At 36.9% G+C, this 15,491-nt stretch overlaps 1 protein-coding gene across 1 annotated transcript in view; it reads left to right on the forward strand.

Moving 5' to 3' along the window:
* The first annotated feature begins 4,414 nt into the window (after window positions 1-4,414).
* LOC119408509 (solute carrier family 12 member 3-like) overlaps window positions 4,415-15,491 on the forward strand; it is a 41,123-nt gene continuing 30,046 nt past the window's right edge. The window contains exons 1-11 of the mRNA XM_037675341.1: window positions 4,415-4,581; window positions 6,175-6,334; window positions 6,881-7,015; window positions 7,625-7,700; window positions 8,646-8,741; window positions 10,538-10,677; window positions 11,258-11,368; window positions 12,040-12,151; window positions 13,340-13,470; window positions 13,561-13,645; window positions 15,196-15,353. Coding sequence (XP_037531269.1) covers window positions 4,415-4,581; window positions 6,175-6,334; window positions 6,881-7,015; window positions 7,625-7,700; window positions 8,646-8,741; window positions 10,538-10,677; window positions 11,258-11,368; window positions 12,040-12,151; window positions 13,340-13,470; window positions 13,561-13,645; window positions 15,196-15,353 — 1,371 coding nt within the window. The remainder of the gene's footprint in view (window positions 4,582-6,174; window positions 6,335-6,880; window positions 7,016-7,624; window positions 7,701-8,645; window positions 8,742-10,537; window positions 10,678-11,257; window positions 11,369-12,039; window positions 12,152-13,339; window positions 13,471-13,560; window positions 13,646-15,195; window positions 15,354-15,491) is intronic.

Raw genomic sequence — 15,491 nt, forward strand, 5'->3', positions numbered from 1 at the left:
ATATATATATATATATGTGTACAGTATAGGCTCCCACACTCTCAGTCTTTAAGTCTCGCTTGAAGACCCACTTCTATTCTCTTGCCTTTAACACTGTGTGATTTGTTTTGGTCCGGTCTGTACTCTACACTGTTGGCTGTTTTAGTTAGCTCAGAGACGTTTTGACAAATGGCTACATACTGGTGGAATCAAGCCTCCATTTCTCTCAATGGAGGATGACTGGTCTAACCACTGAGCAGTCTCTGCTTCCATTTTCTAACACAGTGCCCTTCTGTCATACAAGTCCTTGGTGATCACCAAGCTTTTGTCTCTTTCATTTATGGCAAATGTTGTGATCTATAATCCTCTGTACACCTCTGCCTTAGCCTGTCCAGCTCCAGACACTCACAGGCATTCAAACCTCCTCCACAGCCCTTTTTTACTCAATTCTAAAGCCAGATCTCTTTGATATGTAAATTGTAGAACAGCCCTTACCTGAAATGGAGTGAAGCTATTTCTTCAATTTCAGATCCAAATTCTGATCGTGAAACAAAAACCTACTTCACATTTTGACTGGCAGCTGTCAGCACAAGTCTCTAACCTTGGTACCTGTAAATGTTTCCTTGGATGGAAAATGTGCAGTCCATAAGAAGCATTTTGACTCTTAAGCTTTGTAAATTAATGAAGAGGCTATCAGAATGAGAAGTGAGGTTGTAGAAGAGCCAAATCCTTGGAAATAGATGGCAGGTGTTGGAGAGGAAGATGAGAGGCTTGAGAGTTGTGCAAATGCTTTGTTTTTGGACTTGTTTTTTTCCATGCACATCTTTTAGTTGGATGCTAACTACAGTCTTATCTCCTACTCCCCCATTCTCTATGATTTATTGCAACATCCACTGTAGTCTGGCCCACCTTCTTGAACAGATGTTTATCACAAAATTACACTGCACAGAAAAAAATAAATAAAACGGAAAAGCACAAGAGCCTTGATAAAGAAGCAGTAAGAGTGGCTAAATTGCTGGAAATGTCATAAAAACATCCACCACTCGTATTTACTTTGACATCAGACAGTATTTTCGATTGTGTACATACACTTTGTATAACTTTACCTATAACATGAATGGTCAACAATGCCAATACTATTTGTCACCATGAAAAATGCCCCTACGATCAGAAAAATAAACTCACACATGTCTATGGTTCAACAAATTTCCATGTGTCTATACACGCAACCATCACCTATTGTTTACTCTTAGACAAGGTATACCTGTCTCTAGAAAACACACACTGTTTATATCCTACACATTTCCAACGTTGACATACGAGACACATGTGCAGCACATGATCTTTTGTAATTTTGCCTTAAAAGAAGAATTTGCTTCCTCACAAATTACAACCCCCCTTTTTTCCTTCTTAAGGAAGCATGGGTGCAAATAATGACTTCAACCAGAGCACAGTGCCATTGCGAGCACGAGGGATAATCAAAGCCTTATAACTGGTTTAATTATACAGAAGATATGGCACTATGAAGAGCACACTATAAAAAGTTTCCACTGCTGAAAAGACACTCAACGTGGAGTCTTTCTAAAAGCATTTGGACTTTAAGCCAAACGGATTATATGACAGCAGCCATAACACTAGATACCCCATTTTGCATCAAATTAAGCGTTTGAGTTTCATCCTTTTCAAACAACTTTTCTTTAGTACACGGCTTCAATAATTTATTTCCTTTATTATAAAGCCTAACACGTGTATGTGTTTGTCTGTTTTTGCCACTCTGACACTGCAGTTAACATGAACATGAACTCAGATTTTCTTCGCCTCATTACCAGAGGCACAAACAATATTTAAAATAAAACAATCGTTAGCTAGTGTTTAAATAGGTATTGATTGACATTGTTTGAGGTTTCTGGAAAGATGTACTAAAGTGCATGAAGTGCATATCAAAAAGCTGGAGCAGGACAGGAAAATAATGTGACATGGGGGCCCCCCATACTATATTTACTCTGACCACCAAGAAATCAGAGCAGTTTCTTCCTGCTCATTCAACCTGTTCATTCCTGTTGCTTATTGATGGAGAAAACACTACAAGCTCCTGTATTGTCAACAATCCTGGAAATTTTTAAGTTGAACAAATGGATTAAGTTTTGCTTCAATGGAAAAATACTTGAGAACATACAGTAGCATTTAGAATATTCACTATTAAACAGAATTTTACATGCTTCAATAAATCTGGACATTATTATGGATAATTCAGGAGACACGTTACTTTTTCTGTTTATTCATAAAAATTGTACCTGGCAACAATTTGGATCCAAACTGACAAATTTGTAACACCCCCCACCCCCAACCTCCTCGCCTGCAAAAAAAAAAAAAAAAAAAGAAAAATCCATGAAAAACTGTGGATGCCCATAGTTTACAATACACAATTAATGTTATAAACGTTATAAAACCTGCACAGATACAATCACAACCACTCAATACAAGCCTATTTTCATGTTTTCACCTAACGATGCCACCTCTAAATGTTTCCATTGTTGTGAAACTAAGATTCACATTCCCAGAGATCATCTGCAGAGACAAGATATGGACAAAGAAAAAAATATTGTTAGTTAAAGCATGAAGATTAAATAACTTTCTGTATGCATGTGCTAGAAAAGGATAATCTGTGTGTGTGTTTGTGTCTTTGAGTGGGAGGAAAGACCATGAAGTAGATGGGAGGGGATGTAACCTGCCTCACTAAAGGTATAAATTGCACACGTTTTTCAGCACATTGACAAAAGAAGCATTTTCATGTGTTGAAGGCAACTCATTCACCAGCAAAGGTATCTTAAATGTGAGTATATATATAAATGTGCTTCTTGTTTCTTTTTTTAAATTACAGAGTTAAATTGTTTTACACACTGATACTAAAGAAACTTTTTTTGATGTTTGTAAAGCATAAAATTATGATAATCTCTAAGTTACTAGAGTAATATTACAGTATTGTATTTCTTATCTCTGTTGTCATCACTTAATGGACGAGTGTATTATGTTTGAAAAATAAAGACATCAAAACTAAATCAGTCATTAGCCTAACATTTATCAATCAACAGAGTCAATGACTAAATAACTTTGCAAAATGACTCTTTAATGTTGCTCTAAATAGAACTTTTATTTAGAAATGTCTTGATATGACGTAAAATGTGTTCATTCAACATTTATTTCTACAGGTTAGACTCATTGAGCCTCGATGACTCATTTACAAGAGAGAAAAGAAGGCATATAATATGAAATAAAAAATCTGCTACATTATGAAGCGATATAAAATACTAAAAACAGGAACATGTCTGCATTGGTTTTTGCCATAAACAGCAGTTGTTTGAAGCCACTTAGAGAGGTCAAGGTTGAGAGCTTCAGATATTTTTGCAAAATGTTCCAGGGAACAGGAGCGGAGTAGGAGAAGGGCCTTTTGTCTAGTTCAGTCCTCACTGAGGGAACACTGCAGGTAATAATGTCCTGAGAGCGCACGCTGTAGCTGCACTCACACAATGACATGTAGGAGGAGATGTATGAAGGCAGCAGACCTAGAAGTGATTTGAAGATGAAAATGTACCAGTGAGAGAGTCTGCATGAAGTTAATGATGACCAGTTAACCAGTGAATACAGGGTAAATAGTGGGTACGGTAGTTACAGCCAGTTATGATTCTTAGCGCACTGTGATAGACAGTGTCCAACATCTGCAGGGTGCTAGCAGGAGCGTTCATATAAATCATGCCACCATAGTCAATGGAGGGAAGAAAAGTCGCAGTTACAAGGCGGTTCCTTGCATTCAGAGTTAGACAGGATCTGTTTCTGAAAAAGAACCCAATTTAACTTTCAGTTTCTTTACCAAGTTTTGAACATGGAGCTTAAAAGAGAGATGCGAATCGAACAAGATACCCAAATTTTTGTAGGAATCGACAAACTCAATAGGAGCACCATTTGAAAATGCAATCAAGAGAAGTACTGCTGGGACCGACTTCCTGTTTGTAAACAACATCGCTTTGGTTTTGTCTGTGTTTAGTACAAGTTTGAGACGGAACAAATCTGACTGGATGATGTCAAAAGCAGATTGCAAAAGCTGGAAAACCTTAACAACTGTTTTAGCTCGACAGTAAATAACTGTATTATTAGCATATAAATGCAAGGAAGAATCAGGGATGATCTGACCACATTATGTAGATTGTGAAGATGGTGGGACCTAAGAGTGAACCTTGTGGTACACCATTGTTTACAGTTAGATACCTGGAAGAAGTACCATTATGTTGAACACATTGCTCACTTACTATACACCATCAGCCTTGTTCCCAGTCCTAGAAAATGAGTGTGCCGAATAAATAAAAAGTGGATACTGATTAAAATGAGTGATAATTGATTGATACATTTGTTACTCCACAGGCACCAGGAGGCTGTGCCAATGGGGCAGATTACATCTAAACGGAATGTACTGACCCGAGGTGTCCGCTTCTCGACTAATGAAGAAGGACCTCCCAGGTACTCATCGCACCACTTTGACAGTGGCTTACGTCGGAATAGTGACCTTCAAGTTCATTCAACCACTGTTGTCCCTGATGAGGAGTCAAGGTTTGTACTAACTGCCAAAGTCAATTTCCACCATCTTAAATAGAAGTTATAATTTGCAAGACTGTTATGTTGTTTATTTATTATATGTAGGTTAACACAGGGTCAACAATGCAATAGAATGTTCAGGATGAGAAGAACCGATTTGACTTGCTAAAAACAAAACAACGACAAAAAAACAAGAAATACTAAAGCATGCAATAAGGGTACAAAATAAAGTACCAAAAAGTGGAAAAATAAATATAATATTTACAAGGTCCAAAAGAAACAGTAAACAACAACATGGTAGAATATAAAAAGGCAAGTAGGATGAATGTGTATAAATATTTCACCAATAGGAATATTAGTTTAAATTCACATGACATACAGTATATTGCACATAAATAAAATATCGGTTACTCCACTGGCTGTGTGACGTTATTGCATAGGTAGTGAGTAACACTGAGATGAACTGAATTATTATGGTGCAGCAGCAATAAAAATATTAGGTGTCAAAGATGTTTATGATTTGGTAAACCTGGGTCAGAGCGCAAAGGCACGTAGACTCGTATGGCCCCTCTTGCAGGTTGTGGACCCACAGGAAGGCAAACTCATGTTGTTGCTCGTTCGGGTTGAGCCCAACTGGGCTACATGTGTAGAGACCCGGTTATCCGGCGCTTGCCCATGAGCCCCTCCCCAGGCCTAAATCCAGAGTGGGGCTCTGGTAACCCACGTCCAGGCAAGGGACACTGAGCGTGTTGCATTTTACTGTTCGTAAGAGTCTTCAGAATTGCTCTTTGTGCAGCACGTCTAATCCCCAAAATGTCCCCCGGGCGCTTTCAATAGCTGCCCACTGCACCACCTGGTGGTGGATGGGTTAAATGCAGAGACTAATTTCGCCATTGTATGGAAACATACAGTGCTGACATTGTGATGACATTATTATTATTATTATTATTTGTCTGCCCTGTCATTTAGGACCAATCTGCTTTGTGAGACTCTAAAAGGGGCAATAATTGCCCCCGACTGCATAACTCCTAGTGTCATTCAGGCACACAAACTCCTCCGCCATGAAAAGGTGGCAAGTCAAGGAGGATTAATCACATTTTCTCAACTAAACCAGTAGTTATGCTCTCCATCTTATATTTAGACATGTATTTCAGACTATTTTATGCAACATCACACTGCACTGATATTGCTTTTTTGTTTTGTTTTTTAATTGTGAAATCAATATCAATTTTCTATTGGGGGAGGTGAAAGTTATTCTTTTAAGTGCAGCTTGTAAATTATTCCACAAAGTAGCATACATTTTTTCCCACTACTGGTCTTTAAAACAATTTGTTTGTTAATGTGAACAAAAATGCAAATAAATAAATAAATAATAAATAGGATCAGAGCAAAAAATTAGAATTGAGCATTAAGACCTGCAGTGTGAACGTATTTATTCTATTATTGACAAATGCTCAAATAAACCATCCAGCTGTTAATAATCTGAATGTTTAATCAGGGAAAGACACATATTATTACAATAGGAGTTATCAATGAGTCACATGTAATCTATTTTAGTCTTGTGATATTTTTCAACCCTTTGAAAATGAACTTTCTACTTTTAACCAGCAGTACATCAGAGCATCGCAGCTCGGGGCCAGAGTTGTTCAGATCCTCCGTTTACAGCACCATGGACCTGGTGCCCCAGCTGGAGCATTACGCTAATTCCGTTCCATGTCAGATGATAAGAAACAGGCCGTCTCTTGAAACCCTCCGCAAGACATTTGAAGCAAGTGGCGTTTATTATTTTTGACTTTTGTTTATTAAAATTTAGGATTTTTTTCAGGAGATGCTCGAACAAATAGCTAATACTAATTTAACTAAACAACGTCCAATACAATTATAGAAAAATCTGTTCTGTAAGTTATGAGTCTGAGTTATGAGTATCCTTTTAAAGTTTTTAATCATTTTAAGATTGGGAACTAGTAAGTTTATATGAAATGTGATAAATAATATATGTAAATAAAGCTGTACAGGTGATGTTGTCTGTATTCTCACTGAAGCCCAGTAATATTTTGGAGCAGGATTAACCACAACTAATTACTTCATGATAATGTTTGCTGACAGTTATTAATCTTAGTAATGAGTGTTCAGACTGCAAAAACAAATACGTGTATATTGTATATATTTTTTTCTCTTACATTATACCTAATGGCCATTTTGTCATAAAAAAATAATAATTATAAACAATTTCCACAGTTAAATTGTAAAAACTACGTGGATCTCAAACTGAGCAATTAATTTTTTTTTGCTGGTAACAATTGCCTCATTATAGGTGGTGGAGACAGGTATTAATGGAAGAACCACCTCAGACTCGAGCAGCCAGTCAGCACCAGATCTTGGAAATGAAGAGTCCCAAGATCCTCCAGAGAAAACTCCGATTAGATTTGGTTGGGTCCTTGGAGTCATGGTGAGCTTGTCTACTGTAACAATCTTAAATAATTCTTAAACGTATCACAAAAACTTGCTTATAATTGGGTTAAAGCCTTAACTCTGTAGCTATCACATCACCATCACACAGCTACAGTAATCCCTCACTACTTCACGGTTCGGTTTTTCGCGGATTCGCTCTATCGCTATTTATTTTTTAAATAAGAGTGGACATGACACAATCAGCATGGCATTTTTATTTAAAATGAGTTATTTTAAATTATTTAGCACATGCTGCATCTTTGTGCAGCCCACAGCTGCAGAAAAAGCTTCCTCCTGCACCTTTGTGCACACTGTTGTATATATGTGGACACTCCATTGAGCACTGAATCATATGTCGACGCCCTTTTTAATGTGGCAGAAGTGACGGTCATTTAATGCAAAGAAATGGACAGAACGTCATAAAGCACTGTTCTAGAAAGTGTTTTAAGTTGATGCCTGTCATTCGCACACACTAATGGAAAATAAACAGGCACCAAAAACAACATTTATAACTTTTATATAACTTTTAATTTTAAAAGTTATATAAAAGTTATATATACAGTATATATATATATGTTCATTTATTTATTTTTTTCGTTTGTCACAGGTTCGTTGTATGCTCAATATTTGGGGGGTCATCTTGTTTCTCCGGCTGTCATGGATCACCTCTCAGGCAGGCATTTGTACGTTAACTCTTATTTATTTTTTTCTTTTACATTAGGTTCTTTAAAATACTATTGTCTGCCTCCCAACATTAAACATATTTCTGCTGCTTTATCCACAGATGTGTTGTTTGATAATTGTATTGCCACAAAGGTGCAACTGAGTTTCATCTTAGGTCAAAATGAAATCTGGAAAATATATAAAAATTTAAAAGAAAGAAACAGTTGAAATCTTATTTAATATGAATAGATTCGGTAGTCTCTGTTAGTTTTGAAACGTGTGGATTCTGATAATCCTGGAGTGACACAGCAAAACCAAAAAGCCACAGTAAAATGTCAGTGGCTTCACTATGCTATTCATTTATAGATTATCTGAAAAATATTGCCTGATAATGGAAACATTTTTTAAATGGAGATCTAGCGAGATCTGTTACCATTAGGATTATGTGTTGGAGATTGGCTGAATCCAAATTTTAACTGAATATCTAAATATTTACTGATGAGTATACCTTTTTTGTTTTTGTTGAGGTTATTTAGCTCTAGCACCACTTGGACTTCAAGTTGACTAAAAGTTTCAGTTGTAGATGTGATTCAGTAATTGCTTTTGAAAAGTTTTAAGTAAAGTCTGTCCAGTGGTTCTTGATATATTTTGTGAAAAGACAGACTGAGTATAAAAGACTGCCTGTCCAGGAGATTGGAGACCAGTAAATCTATTGGTGGGGGTGTTATCTCCCCACTGATCTCTCTTTTGGCAGTGCCTGGGTATACATGTTTCCAACAGCAAATTTATAGAGATTTAATTTGGATTTTATTTCTGTAAAACATAGATGTTTCCATGTGATTCAATCCACATGACTCCCTTGTTTACTTGTGCACCTACATTTTAGGTTGTTGTTGCTAAAACCACAACTAAAATGCAAAAGCCAATCTTGATTATGTCTGATATTTTTATTTTCTTCCTGACAGTATTGACGTGTGTCATAATTTTAATGTCTGTGGCGGTGACATCTGTGACTGCGTTATCCATTTCTGCCATTGCCACCAATGGGAGGGTGTTCGGAGGTGAGTCTTTCTGGAATGTCAGGAACCAACTATCTGAAATTTAAAAAAATGAGAAGAAAAATCAAATTTGCTTTTGTAAAGAGAGGTTGGATGACTCACTTGCCAACCAATTTGACCCCTGGATACATGTAATTTAGTAAATCATCTCAAATGAACCAAATAATGCCCAAGCCTCACTGATCTTTTATATTTTGAAGCCAATATTTTATTGTAAATTATTTTAATGACGAGTGTTGTCTGGTCTAAATTTCCTATATAGGAGTCACAGGTCAAACTTTAGAGTCAGAGTCAGAGATTCTTTATTGTCATTCGCACCACATGTGGTACATGTGGTGGAGTGAAATTATGTACACAAGGTCCCAGTTACATCCAACATTAAAATGTAAAAGAAAAACAATGATAACATCTAAGATATGAACTAAGAAAAACATCAACTAAATATACACTAAAGCACTAATAACATAAAAACATTACATTGAACAGCAGCACGAACATGAGCATGAGTCTGTGTGAACATATGAGCACGCATGAACGCTTCAACATTAAACAGAATAGCAGCAACATGAAACAGATCAGCAGCAACATTGAAACAGATCAGCAGCAACATGATGTAATTTTTCACAGTGATTTTTCTGGTTAGAGATTCACGAGTCTAACAGCTTCAGGGTAGAAGCTGTTCCTCAGTCTAGTGGTTCTAGACTTAATGCTCCTCAACTTCCTCCCTGAGGGGAGTGAGGCGAAAAGTGTGTGCTGGATGAGTGAGGTCCTTCATGATGCAGGTGGCCCTCTTCCTGCATCTGGAGGTGTAAATGTCTGTGATGGTGGGGAGACTGACTCCAACAGACTTCTGTGCAGCCTTCACCACTCTCTGCAAAGCTTTTCTTTCTGCAGCTGTGCAGTCTCCATGCCACACCTGTAGAAGGAGGTGAGGACTGAGCTTCCCAGACCAGCTCGTCTCAGCCGCCTGAGGAAGTAGAGTCTCTGATGAGCTTTCTTGATCAGGCTGGTGGTGTTGTTGCTCCAGCTGAGGTTGTCATTCATGTGTACACCCAAGTACTTGTAGCTGGAGACCACTTCCACCGCAGATCCTCTTATGTTCAGGGGGGAGTAGGGGTGTTTGTTCCTTCTCAAGTCCACAATCATCTCCTTTGTCTTCTTCACGTTGATGTGAAGGTTATTCTCTTTGCACCAGCTCTCCAAGTGTTCCACCTCCTGCCTGTAGCTGGACTCATCATTGTTTGTGATGCATCCAACCACCGCTGTATCATCTGCAAACTTTACAATTTTACAGCCTGGATGGGTAGCTGCACAATCATACGTGAGCAGCGTAAACAGGAGGGGGCTCAACACACATCCCTGAGGAGAGCCAGCGATGAGGGTTATGGTGGAGGAGGAAAAGTTGTGGATCCTCACTAACTGTGGTCTGTTTGTTAAGAAGTCTAGTACCCAGTTGCAAATGGAGGGGCTTAGTCCTAGTGTGAATATTTTGTCCATCAGGGTTTGGGGGATCATGGTGTTAAAGGCAGATGTGAAGTCCACAAAAAGCATACGGACGTTAGAGTCTTTCTGCTCCTCTGCTTACATTTACATGTAAGAAATTCAATTTTCCAAAACTTCTTGCAATTGGTGAATTAGTGGTAAAGTCTTTGGTTATACATGTGAGAGGATGTGTCTGAAACACATAAGAACTGATTTTTCATTGTTTATTTTACATAAAATACATTTTTTGTACCTTGTGTTTTTTAAATGTTTGTTAGCATTTTTAATAAGAGCTTTACGTGTAAAATATTTTCCAGGTGGATCGTATTTTATGATCTCCAGAACTCTTGGTCCTGAAATTGGAGGACCGATTGGGATGGTTTCGTCTTTTGGTAATGCACTGGCATGTGCACTCAATACAGTTGGTTTTGCAGAGGTTGTTCGAGATCTAATGCTGGTATGTCCTTTTTTTTTTGTTGTTTTTTAAAACTGGGGGAAAATTATTATATGTAAAATTTATTCCATGTACTGTATAAAGAAAAGCATATTATATTGAACTTAACACTGTGTTGTTTAGCATTGCCTTACAATTTTACATACCGTATTTTTCAGATTATAAGGCGCACTTAAACCCCTTTAATTTTCTCAAAAATCAACAGTGACACTTATAATCCGGTGCACCTTATTTATTAATTCTGGTTGTGCTTACTGACCTCGAACTGATTTCATGTGGTACAACCGAACAATGCAAAGAGTTACCGTGTATGAGTTGAATCTGACTCTTTTGTTTCGCTTAATGCGCCTTATAATCCAATGCTCCTTATGCATGAAAACAGACGCGTTTGTTGATATTGCACCTTATAGTCCGAAAAATACGGTACAAGCATAGAGCATGTATATTATGTAAAGCTTTAAAGTACAATGATATAAAGTATCAGGACATGAGTGTTTCATTTTCTTTTGCCAACCTTTTATCCTGTTTAATAGCTAAAAATGGCTGTTTATATTTTTCTGACCAATCTGATTCTTCAATGTAGGAGTTCAATGTCGTCATGGTTGATTCAGTCAACGATGTTCGTATTGTGGGTGTGATCACTATAACCATTCTTCTGCTCATTTCACTGGCTGGAATGGAGTGGGAGTCCAAGGTAAGCACATTTAAAGCACATTTCATAACATATGGTAAAGCAGAAAAATAAATGTCCTTGTATCTTATCAATTAACACTACATTTTTGTAGACCATTTGGCAGTGTTGACGAAAATCTTTCTTACTAACATTTTTTTTTACTCAAATGGACAACACTCAGCGGCAGGAGATTCTTAAATGGCATTTTACTTGCAAGGGCTGATTTCAGAACAAGTTACATACAGAGATACATAAATGCATATGCATGAGAACCTTGTCACAGAAATGAGCCTCCAATAGAATCATCTGCAGATATGTATACAGCAGTGCAGTTCAGTGGACATTCCCTCATAGCCAGCCACAGTCAGCCACGCAGACACGATCTATGGCCATTGGCAAGTCAGCCTCCAGATGCAGATAAGAGAATGTTTTGGGCATGTTCTCATGAGGATGACTCCAAAGAGGCACTGGGAGTCCACGAGCCAGGCTCCAGGTTGAGATAAGAGATTGTTTTGGTAGACAGCAGGTTCTCAGGGCACAGGGAAATATGTTTCTCACCCACAATATAAAAAAATTAACTTTGATTTAATTTTACCATGCTGTATTATGCATTTATACCAATTATTTCTATTGTGCCTTATTTTGTATTCCTGACAAATATTTTATTACTTTTGTGATGGTTTTTGTTTCAGACCCAGATTTTGTTCTTTCTTGTTCTTTTGATCTCTTTTGCAAACTACTTTGTGGGTACACTAATTCCCCCGAACACTGATAAACAGGCTGTTGGCGTCTTTGGATACAGAGGTAAAGTTCTGCTTTTGACTTAACATTTAGAAAATGCTATTTTTTTTTTTATTATACCAAAAAGTATGTATGCTTTAAGTTTTATTTGAAAGTGAATTCTGTACCTGTGTAATTACTCAACAAATAACCATCTGAGCAGCATGACAATATTGAGTTAGTCAGCTGCTTTTTGTGTACATTTTAAAATATGAAATTCTGTCAATAACAATTTAAGATTCATGTGGAATTTGCTGACAAAAAAGAAAACAACACTAAAACTTAAAATTGTTATCTTTAAACATACTACTGTATCCTTACATATGAAGTAAAACTGAAAAATGTGGGATCGAGATTGAACCAATCTAGTCGTCCTGCATCTGACCACAAACCTAAGTGTCACGTTCAGATGTTTAATGTTTGAGATGACATCTTTGGCATCTGTTTTGCGTGTTAGTTCTTTAAACCTGACCACGCATAGATGCAACTAATGAAAAATAAAATATAGTGAAAAAGTTAAATATTTTTAGTCACTCACTTCAGAAAGTGAAACTGATTTGTTTCACATAGAGTGAACTATTGCAGGCCAATATTTATTGTAATGTTGACAATAATTCCTTACATATAATGAAAACCCAAAACTTTGTCTCAAAAATTTGAATATTGTGATAAAGTTCCATGACTTTAAGTCTGCTAACAAAATTCACAAACTTGTTCCTGTCTGTTTTGCTTTTGTATCGAAGAGACCATTAAGCACAATATTGGCTTGCTACATGTGACAAGACGTGATTGGTCAATACAGCCGCGGCAAGCTTAACACACACCATTAGCTTAGTATGTGTACACATGACAAGACGTGATTGGTCGATAAAGCTTCAACTGGAAGGAGACGAAGACATGCAGCAAAGACTGACAGTCATCTTAGCGGTTTAGTGTTAGCGTCTACCAATTTTTTTTACTTGTTTAGTGGTTTAGCATTAGCGAAGAAATTTTTTTAGTTAGCGGAATATGTGTTAGCAAAGCTAACTTTCTGGTTAACTGTGCCCACCACTGCAGTTCACAGCAGTTGGTATAGGAAAAAGAAATAGTTGTGTTTTGCCAAAAATAAAAAAATCAATCACAACTCTTATAAATGTTTTGGCTGACCAGCTCATTCTCTATAAATCCATTTTTCTTCATGATAAGTCAAGTCCATTTTGGCCTCCTCTGCAGGTGATATATTTGTAGAAAACCTAATACCAAACTGGAGAGGATCCCAAGGAAGTTTTTTCCAAATGTTTGCCATTTTCTTTCCTGCTCCTATCGGCATTCTATCTGGAGCCAACATATCTGGAGATCTTAAAGTATGAAATTCATCAAAGAATAAAACTACTCACAAGATTCAGGTTTAGGAGGTTGTAAAACTGACCTGTATACCATTATTTCCTTTGTAGGACCCTGGTACTGCTATACCCAAAGGCACCCTGATGGCCATTTTCTGGACAACACTCAGCTACCTGGGGGTAGCAGTAACTGTTGGTATGTATTCCGTGAATACAGCGAAAAAAGAAGAAAAAAAACTATGAAAGATATCCACAAATTAAATATGTTCTTGAGTAGGATGGTGAAAAAAGTTAAATGCTTAAGTATTATAGAATTACCTGTCTCAAGCTCTTCTCAAGTGCAAGTAAACAAGAGTAAGACAAACTAAAGAGCATAGGGCTTAATTTTGATTAACTCATTTAAAGTGGGATTATGTGGAAAAGTTATAAGCAGACAATATGGTATGTATTTGTTTCTTAAATTATCCAAGATTGAAGAATTGTAACATAAAAGAAATGTACCAAAATGTACTGTATTTCTGATTACCAGTAGATTTAAAGGTTAATGATTAGCAGGGCCAAGAATGACATGGATTTCTGCTGCATCAAATCAAGATCAAACATTTCATAGCAGTTTATGCAAACATTATTTTAATACCACCACAAAAGGCTGTGATTATTTGCAAACACAAAAAGCAGGCCATATTTGTAGCAACTTCTAGTGTAGCCAAGGGTTCTTAGTGCAAGAAAATCCAAATATTTTTTGTAAAATAACTGAAATGTGAAAATAATGATTATGTAAAGTTTTAACAAAAAATGTTAAAATGTGATTTTTTAATTTTGTTTTTATCTTTGTGTAGTTTGAAGACAGTAGACGTTTGCTTTGATCTTGGCCTCACTGAAAAATCATTAGAAATTAATCGTTTTTTTCCTCAAAACTCAGATTAGAGGTTTCTGTAATAAGTGAGATAACGCTGTATAAAAAACAAAAACACTTAAAAAGATCCTAACAATCATTTTGTGAAAAAATACATGAGATAAACAAGCTGCTGTTATATCTGTACCTTTTCTGTTCCTTGAGTTTTCTTTTGTCTCTGAATTCCTTGTGATTTGTATTCTGTTTTCTATTCCTTGTGATTTGTATTCTTTCTATTCCTTGTGATTTGTATTCTGTTTTCTATTCCTTGTGATTTGTATTCTGTTTTCTATTCCTTGTGATTTGTATTCTGTTTTCTATTCCTTGTGATTTGTACTCTGTTTTCTATTCTTGTGATTTGTACTCTTTTTTTTATTCCTTGTGATTTGTATTCTGTTTTCTATTCCTTGTGATTTGTAATCTGTTTTCTATTCCTACTCTGTATCCCTGTGTTTTTGTGCAAATCTTCACTCTCCCCTCAGTCAACCTCTCCAGCAACTTATCACTCACACCCGTTTTAATTAATCATCCCAGGTGTTTTCATTTCCGACTCTCCCTCAGTTCTACTTAAACCACTCCTGATCACCATTCCACTTCGACTCATTGTTCTGTACTGTAGTCAGATGTCTTGTTCCTGCCTGTGTTTCATTGTGCCTCCCTGTATTTACCCTCCAGAAGTTTATAGAAGTTTGTTGCTGCCTCGTCAGCCTTTTTGTTTTGATTATTTAATGAATAAGTTTAAGTTGAAATCAAGTTCCTCGTGTCTGCCTGCATCCGGGGTCTCACTCCTACAGCGACCGCGATAGTTGTTTGTTTCCTCTGCTTAACCAGGAGTCTTCATTTCCTTCCAGGATCATGTGTAGTACGGGATGCTTCTGGGAATACAAGTGACATCCTGACTGGAAACAACACTGATGGTTGTGTGGGACTGGCATGTAGTATGGGCTGGAACTTCACAAACTGCATCCAGTCCCAGTCCTGTAAATATGGGCTAGCCAACAGTGCGAAAGTAAGAATCTGTTGTCTTTCAACTGTCATTTTGCAAGATCATAATTTTGAGTTTTCATAAACGTTGTTATTGATTGATCATCACATTGATCAAACTCTTACGTCCGTATGCTCTTTGTGGACTTCACATCCGCCTTCA

Source organism: Nematolebias whitei, chromosome 1 (genome assembly GCF_014905685.2).
Source record: "Nematolebias whitei isolate Nwh7 chromosome 1, NemWhi1, whole genome shotgun sequence".
NCBI classification, from domain to species: Eukaryota; Metazoa; Chordata; class Actinopteri; order Cyprinodontiformes; family Rivulidae; genus Nematolebias; species Nematolebias whitei.